The sequence below is a fragment of the Parasteatoda tepidariorum genome, chromosome 2 (genome assembly GCF_043381705.1).
Source record: "Parasteatoda tepidariorum isolate YZ-2023 chromosome 2, CAS_Ptep_4.0, whole genome shotgun sequence".
NCBI classification, from domain to species: domain Eukaryota; kingdom Metazoa; phylum Arthropoda; class Arachnida; order Araneae; family Theridiidae; genus Parasteatoda; species Parasteatoda tepidariorum.
In genome coordinates, this window is record NC_092205.1 from 9,434,717 (window position 1) to 9,443,457 (window position 8,741).

Consider the following 8,741-nt stretch of genomic DNA (forward strand, 5'->3'; position numbering starts at 1 on the left):
ATATAATAACATTTAAAATAAGGTATTTTTTTTTTCTAGTAGAGGATAGTCTACTTTACTCGTCTGTCAATTAATACTAATAATATATTGGATTTTTTGTTAGTTAAAAATAGTTAAGTAAAAAATGTTACAATTGACCCCACTCTCCCCTACTATTTGATTATTTAAGAATTATTGTAATATAGGTTTTGTTATTACTACCATGCAGGATGCGATGCAATGTTAACAATAAAAAGTAATTCAATAATTTCCGTTGTGCTTGTAGAATTTTTTTTTAACTTTACGACTTAAACTGAGAATAATTTTAACAGAAAATATGCAGTTGTTTTATGTGTAATCATTTTTCTTTAATTATTTTAATATTTTCAAAAGGTCTTTTTTTATACTCTACGTTTTTGCTTCAGCAATGTTATGACCTGTTCTGTTGACATAAAATTAATTCATAAATCTTACGTCACTACTTCTCAGGTAAAAATATCTGACAACTTTTAAATAGTAAACAAAATGAAAATGAATGCAAATTGCCAAGTTCCAAATCTACCAAAACTTTTAAATTTAATGCATAGATTTCTTGAAGGTGTAATATTTTGTACTGTTAGAAAAAGTGTGTATCAATTTTTTTCATAAAATACTTTTAAACTAATAATCCAACCCATTATCCTTTCCCAAAAACAAACGTAGTAATTTTATTTTGATAATTTACTGTAACTACATTATAACCGTCGTTGAGCAGCTGACCCAATTTTTAGTTTAACAACTACTAATGTTTAACTCCCTAGCCTTGTAGTTTTGAACCCAAGCCAGAAGACAAAGGAATTCCTGGATCAAGTATTGGGAGAAATTTTGCCTTCCTGGAGGACTTTTTTTTTATAGAACTAACCCGTATTAGCGTTGCACGAAGCGAAAAACCACGAAAACTGCCCCCACCCCCTCCGGCTACCCTGAGGGCAAGGAGACTCTAATCCATGATCCGTCTACTACAGAGAATATTTTACGTCAGCACTGTGGTTGGTGCTAGCCGGATGGCCATCGACCAGCCATCGCTGGGATTCGAACTTTGTTTACCTCAGTGGAGGGTGAGCCAGAAGGGTTGTAAGGAGTATATTAAAGCATAACATATTTACAGAGTTGAATGAACAAATGAATGTGATAATTTATCAATGTATAGATGATCTGACCAAATTTCATATTAACATTACAGATTTGTCTTACGCTATTGATTATTTTCCAGTGACCAGAATTAAAGAAATATATTACTTTATGTAATACTAAGAAAACAAAATAAAAAAAATTGGTCAAGTTTGTACAACTGCAAAATTTAGTTCACAATAGCTTCCAGTACAGAACCAAAGTACTCTGAGATATACTTATGATAGATGTAAAGATGATCAGTACAAACGTTGTTAATAAAGTTTCTTATTTATGTAATTAATTAAAATTCGTCTAGCTAGTCTAGAATACTCCCCCAATACATATCTGGTACTCTGGGTATAAGCCGGGTCGTGCTTTGACCTTCAAAGGTAATAGAGGCGATCAGACCGCGTTCACTAGATTCATCAGTGGTCACATAAAGTGCATGAGGTATGAACAACAGCGAAAGATCNAAAAAAATACCTGTGACGTGGCTAGCTATTTTATATTGTACTGTTATTGTCGATGTCCATTCTTTGTGGCTGTAATGTAACGCTGCTAGTTATCTATGTAAAATTAAATTGTCTCTACTAGGCCGGGATAGCCTGGTCAGTGGGGTGCCGGGCCCATGTCCAAGAGTTCGTGGGTTCGGTCCCTGCCGGTCGAAAAGACTCCCCGTGTAGTAATTGGTGACTGGTGCACGTTAAATCTGTCGAGTCTCAAAATCCTCCATGTTCCCATAACAAATCAATACCTCTGGGGGTACCGATCCAGGAGTTTCCTTGTCTTCTGGATTGGGTCAAAATTACAAGGCTACGGCGTTGAGCACTAGTAGTCGTAAACCCAAAAATTGGGTCGGCTGTTCAACGGCGGTCATAAAATAAAACAGAATATAGAGGATAAAGTCAGTCAGTTTCCATCTTAATGGGAGTCGCTAGGACGCATACCAATAATGCTAAAACTGACCTTTTACGATGTACCTTTTCTCAGCATCTTAAGATATTGCTTCAGTTTTTTTTTCACAGAATATTTGTATATGCATGTTTACACTGTGATAATTGTTAATACATATCTTTGGAAGAAAATTTTTAAAAAAATTACGAACTGAGAACTTATAATTTTTTAAAAATTTTCCTCNCCGGCCGAAGACTCCCCGTGTAGTAAATGGTGACTGATGCACGTTAAATCTGTCGAGTCTCAAAGTCCTCCGTAAACCCATAACAATTCAATACCTCTGGGGGTACCGATCCAGGAGTTTCCTTGTCTTCTGGATTGGGTCAAAATTACAAGGCTACGGCGTTAAACATTAGTAGTCGCGAACCCAAAAATTGGGTCGGCTGTTCAACGGCGGTCATAAAATAAAATAGAATATAGAGGATAAAGTCAGTCAGTTTCCATCTTAATGGGAGTCGCTAGGACGCATACCAATTATGCTAAAACTGACCTTTTACGATGTACCTTTTCTCAGCATCTTAAGATATTGCTTCAGTTTTTTTTTCACAGAATATTTGTATATGCATGTTTACACTGTGATAATTGTTAATACATATCTTTGGAAGAAAATTTTTAAAAAAATTACGAACTGAGAACTTATATTTTTTTAAAAAATTTTATCACAAATCTATTATAACTCAAAATATAATCCTGTTAACGCTAAATCATTATCACAGCATATACAACTGATATAATCTCAAATATTCCCAAAAAAATTTCAAAGTGATATAAGTAGTTTCTTAGAAAAGGTACATCGAAAAAGGTTAGTTTTAGCATTATTGATATATGCCCTACCGATTTCCAAGTCGATGTGGTCTAAGTTTGTCTCAAAGGTAAAAATCAAGTTGGTGTCAGTGGCTTGCTTTAGATTCATGATGCTGTACTTAAATAGTTTATAAACGTTATTTATCCCAATTCGAACAATTGGGTATTAGCTAAAGTTTTCTCGGTACTCGGTACAATTCTGGATATAAACTGAACGAACTGTGTTAAGAAAGTTCCATCTGAAAACATTCTATTCGATAAAGTGTATCCTCAGATTTTGAAAGGATAGATGGAGTTTCTATCCTCCTGTCTATTCAAAACTTAAAAAAACCAATATTTGCTCAAATGTCCTTCCTCGAAAAATAATAATAAAAAAATAGGTATGAAATACATGAATAAATAAACAAAAGTCTTACTTTGGAAATTTCCTTTGCGATAAGAATGACTTATTTCGTCCAAAAATTTAGATGTTCATTAAAAACGAGCTATTTCCGCTTAGGAACGAAGTTAAATAAAAAATAATCACAGTTCTATAATTCAGGTTGTTAGCTATTAAATAAATAATACTTTCAGAAATCATAGTCTTAATTTTTTTTTAGTTATTATAGACATTTTAAATAAAAAATGTATTACAATCTATGTTTCAGGTTGTTTGGTTCACAGCATTGTTTCCATACGTCGTTTTATTTGTGCTGTTAATTAGAGGTTGCACCTTACCTGGCGCAGTTGATGGAATTAGATTTTATTTGACTCCGAATTTCTCAGCTTTAGCAGACGCAAATGTAAGTAATTATGAACTGCGATTTAACTTTATTTTCTGATGTCTTGTTTTGTTTAAGGCTTTATAAATGTGTTAGAAGGGCTGCTCAAGAGATTTCCCAAATTTTACACCAATCCAGTGTTAACCAAAGAAAATTCATTCCTATTCTTTATAAATGCTTGAAAAGTGAGTTTTAAGGCATTTGTTAATTTCTGTTATTTTCTTAACACCGTTATATCACATACACGTATTAACATATTATATCATATTTATATATACATTAATTAAATTAACGTTTCTAAAAAACTCAAACTTTAGAAATAAAATACATGGAATTAAAGTTTTTATGTTTTTGTTTGTTTTTATAATTAAATAAAATTTGGGCAAATGCAAAATTTGGGCAAATTCGATCGAATAGTGCCTGAGATATTGAATTTAAAAAATATGCGGCTCTTTCAAAATTTGATTTCTCAGAAACTATTCGGCCGAATTCGCTCATGAATTTTCCCATTTATGCTTGCATTATTTAAAGCGATGTGAAAAAATTTTATAACTTATAATTAAAACTTTTATTTCAATATTATTAAATAAAGTAATAAAAAATAATAAATATATACTAAAAGTTATATTTTTGCATTTAATTATCTCTGGATGGACAAATTTTACAATTGTGTGCAATTTTTTTCAATTTACTTAAAAATTTCTCGAGACGTGGCGAAATATGTGAAAAGTAAAATTATCATTAAGGGATCCAAATTTTGAACCGCTTTCCGGATGGAACCATTTTCCCCAGATTTCGGCTATCCCATGTAATTAGGGGTTCAGAAATTTGAATCCATCGAAATAACGGTATGTTTATTCAGAGAAAGTATGATTTTGTGTCTGATTTCATAACTTAAAATATCGTCTGCACTAATAAATTAGTATATTTGAGGTCACCCTCTCGAACCATTACTATTGAGTCCCAGAACGTGAAGATCCGATCATTAGTTTAAAAGTTATTAAGGGTGGTCCATTTTTAATTTTGTGCACTGTACAATGTTTGGTTACGATTATTAATTTAAAATGTCTCTCATATTTAATGATAATATTTAAATAAAACAAAATTTTAACTCAAATGAGATTCTAAAGTAGAATATAAAATTAATTTCATCTCTCAGCCAATGAGCTACAAGTAACAGCTTTGTAGTAACGTTTCTAAGCAAACATTCTTTACCGCTAGCGTAGACTTCATAATGAAAACTTTATGGTGTTCACATATTCTAGATAAGGAAAATGGAACAATTCTTTGTATATCGGAAAAGTCTAAACAAAAAACAGTAATTGTAAGGAAAAGTGGCAAGCGTTGGAAGGAAAAGAGAAAATTTCATCCGAGGAATTAAACAATTTGCAAACTGTATATACGGGAAAGACGCCCGGTGGCTAAGTGGTNTTTTGGACCACTTTCCGGATCAAACTATTGGAACCATTTATCCCAGATTTCGGCTATCCCATGTATTTAGGAGGTCAGAAATTTGAATCCTTCGAAATAGCGGTATATTTATTCAGAGAAAGTACGATTTTGTGTCTGATTTCTTAACTCAAAATATCGTGGGCACTAATAAATTAGCATATTTGAGGTTACCCTCTCGAACTATCAAGATTGAGTTCTAGAACGTAAAGATCCGATCATTAGTTTAAAAGTTATTAAGGGTGGTCCATTTTTAATTTTGCGCACTGTACAATGTTTGGTTACGATTATTAATTTAAAATGTCTCTCATATTTAATGATAATATTTAAATAAAACAAAATTTTAACTCAAATGAGATTCTAAAGTAGAATATAAAATTAATTTCATCTCTCAGCCAATGAGCTACAAGTAACAGCTTTGTAGTAACGTTTCTAAGCAAACATTCTTTACCGCTAGCGTAGACTTCATAATGAAAACTTTATGGTGTTCACATATTCTAGATAAGGAAAATGGAACAATTCTTTGTATATCGGAAAAGTCTAAACAAAAAACAGTAATTGTAAGGAAAAGTGGCAAGCGTTGGAAGGAAAAGAGAAAATTTCATCCGAGGAATTAAACAATTTGCAAACTGTATATACGGGAAAGACGCCCGGTGGCTAAGTGGTAGCGCTTCACGCTCCCGTGCCACAGGTAACTAAACACTGGGGGTTCCGCGTTCGGCTGACCACCTGACCGAAACATCTGCTCCTGCACCCCACAGCCCAAGGTCAAGAAAACTGAGATGGACACAGTAGGCCTTGGCCCTCTTCGGGCTGTCGTGCCACTGAGTTTTGTAGTTTATATACGGGAAAACGAAAGATGTTCGATGAATTGAGGTTGGACTATATAAATATGGTGTCTAATTTAGTTTTTTGAGAATCAGCGGAATTCAGTTTTTAAACCCTTTATTTCTAAGCCTGGATATGCTAGTTTGTAATATCTACTATTGCGTGAAATCAAATCTCCACAGAATTAAATAGGCGGTGTGGGCTCTATTGACTATTTTGCAATATTTTAATTTAGTCTTTCTTTTTATAGGTGTGGGTGGATGCGGCAACACAGGTATTCTTTTCCCTCGGTCCTGGTTTCGGAGTACTTTTAGCCTATGCAAGCTACAACGAATTTCACAACAATGTGTACAGGTACGTGATTGGTTTAGCTCAGCTCTCAATGAGTCATTGTAAAAAAAAAAAGTACTATTTATGCTGAAGTACAAGAATTGATTTATTAAAAAGTTGCATTCGAATTTGAAACATGTCAACGGGAAGATATTTGCATTTCAAAGAATCTTTTAATAAAATAATTATTTTTTCTACGATTTATTTGATTAATTTTTAAACTTCATTAAATCATACGAGATTGTATTAAAACACCTACAGTTAAACCTCCAGAAAAGACCACCTGTATTTGCGACAACTTTTGAGAGGCAGGGAATTTTTCCCACAGATTTTGTATTGAAGAAAACCTTTAAGCGAGACCATCAAATCCTCTAACAGCGACCAGGCAAACTTCTGCACCAAATGCGTCAAGGTCAAATAAGGAAACACAAAAAAATATCAAGACAAGGAAGGAATGCGCAGTAGACGTGCTGTCATACACGTTGTTTTTTTTAAAAAAATATATATATAATTATAGTTTAATTTCTCCAAGAGTTTCTATTGCATGTCATTTATTCCAATTTAAAAATTTTTATTTCAACAACTTATTTCTGACTAAAAACTTTTAATTTTCTAAAGATGAATTAATTTTACAGATTTTAGCAACTGATATAAATTCTTAAGCTTCCACGTTAGAACATATTTCAAATGGGTTTAATTTAGTAGCGAGCACGGTTTGCAATGCGAACCATATAAGATTATATAACGATCTCCTGAGCTTCAGTGAACAGAGGGCAGATTCTTCCAGTGATTTATATTTTGCGTTTGTACAGTTTATAGCCCTAACAATATTACATTTCATCCCATCAAGAACTGAAACTGTTATTTTAAATTGTTGGTTTAATAATAGCCATGAAGGTGATGAAATGAACATGAGTTGAACTAATCACAAAGAAACATAAATAATAAATGCGCATTTAAAAGATATTAAAGAATTTTACCTAATTTTCGCCTATTTTGCTTCTCAACTACTTGAAAGTGCAAGACATATCATCAATTAAATATTTATCTTGCTTTTTTACATTCTTTTAAAGCTGATGGAAAATTTCGGTGACAAGCTTTCTTTTTAAATAAAACAGAGAAAATAAATAGGGCAAGAACAATCGTATGTGTATATTAAATTTATACATTATGCAATGAAAATGCGCTTACTTAACCCTTATGTATGGTATGAAATAGCAGATACAGCTGTTGTAGTTGTAGAATTTGTTTAAGTTGCATTTATACTACTTCCTATAAAGCTTGCACTTCAAATATCTGTTAGGTATGTTGTGTTGTAGTCATTTCCAAGTTCAGGATACAAGTAAGAAATGTTTATTTCGTTGGCATGGTATTTAAACTAGATAACTCTATCATACCCACTTTCATCATCAAAGCGTAACCCCGTCCCACCCCCGTCATGGAGCATCCGGAGAATACTGTAGACTCTAAGTGTGCGTACGTGACCTCTCTGCAAACGAAAAAGAGGATTCAAAAAGGTGGGCTTGGTGGCGATCCATGGCATCACCAGAAGGCTTCAAAGAATTTAGAGAAATCTTATCCCCACTTTCAAAAAAAATTAGTGTTTTTAAATATATGTTTCGTTTTATGCCTAAAGATGACTGTTTCTGACATTTATTGCAAGGTTTCACATACGGTTAAATTTTCTAGTTTCGACATTTTAGAGCTATAACTGAATGGCAGCATCAAATAATGTGTAATCCCAGACGTGAAATCGAAAAATATTGAGCAATATAATTTTATTGTTCCCCTTATAATATATCGTTAATATCTGTGGGATATTCATTGAAAATTACACTTTTGTTTTTAAATTATAAATAATTTAATATAAAAATAATTTGCTGCATCGGCCGGGAATCGAACCCGGGCCGCCCGCGTGGCAGGCGAGCATTCTACCACTGAACCACCGATGCTTATTTTCATAAAAAATTTCGTGTATTATATTGTCTCTGTTGAGAACACTAACCTAATTAAATAAACAAGTGAATCTTCACCTGCAGGCAAAGAACACTTCCTCCATTATTCAGATCTGATCTTCACCTTTGATCTCCAAATCAACGCATCTGACGTTAAGGATCAAGCATGGGATTTTAATTAACTTTATTGGAAGGAGAAATAAGATGATGAAAAATTATTCTCATTCGAATTATTTATTGAATTAATGCCTTTATATAAACAAAGTGCAGCAAAAGTTTTTTTTTATTCCCCCAAAGACTTCTTTATTCCCCCAAAGACTTCTTCATTCTTTTTTTTTTAAAGAGTGTGGAGTCAACAATTTACCCGCCAATAAAGTTAAAGCTTCAAATTAAATTCTTCCTTTTACTCATTTTTTTTCGCTTCTTGTTATGTTCTCAAGGGCGGCGCCAGTAGGGGGTCAGGAGGGGGGTGCAATTGCACCCCTGTCGGGAATGGCCAGCCCCCCTACTGGCGCCGACCATTTAATTC

General features: G+C 33.2%; 1 protein-coding gene and 1 non-coding gene across 2 annotated transcripts in view; one reads left to right on the forward strand and one right to left on the reverse strand.

The window, feature by feature from the left end:
• Positions 1-8,741, forward strand: part of LOC107446382 (Sodium-dependent dopamine transporter) — an 86,164-nt gene that overhangs the window by 40,331 nt on the left and 37,092 nt on the right. Inside the window, exons 5-6 of the mRNA XM_043044543.2 lie at positions 3,537-3,671; positions 6,178-6,281. Coding sequence (XP_042900477.1) covers positions 3,537-3,671; positions 6,178-6,281 — 239 coding nt within the window. The remainder of the gene's footprint in view (positions 1-3,536; positions 3,672-6,177; positions 6,282-8,741) is intronic.
• Positions 8,139-8,209, reverse strand: TRNAG-GCC (transfer RNA glycine (anticodon GCC)). Its single transcript has one exon. It is a non-coding gene; the product is annotated as a tRNA-Gly (tRNA).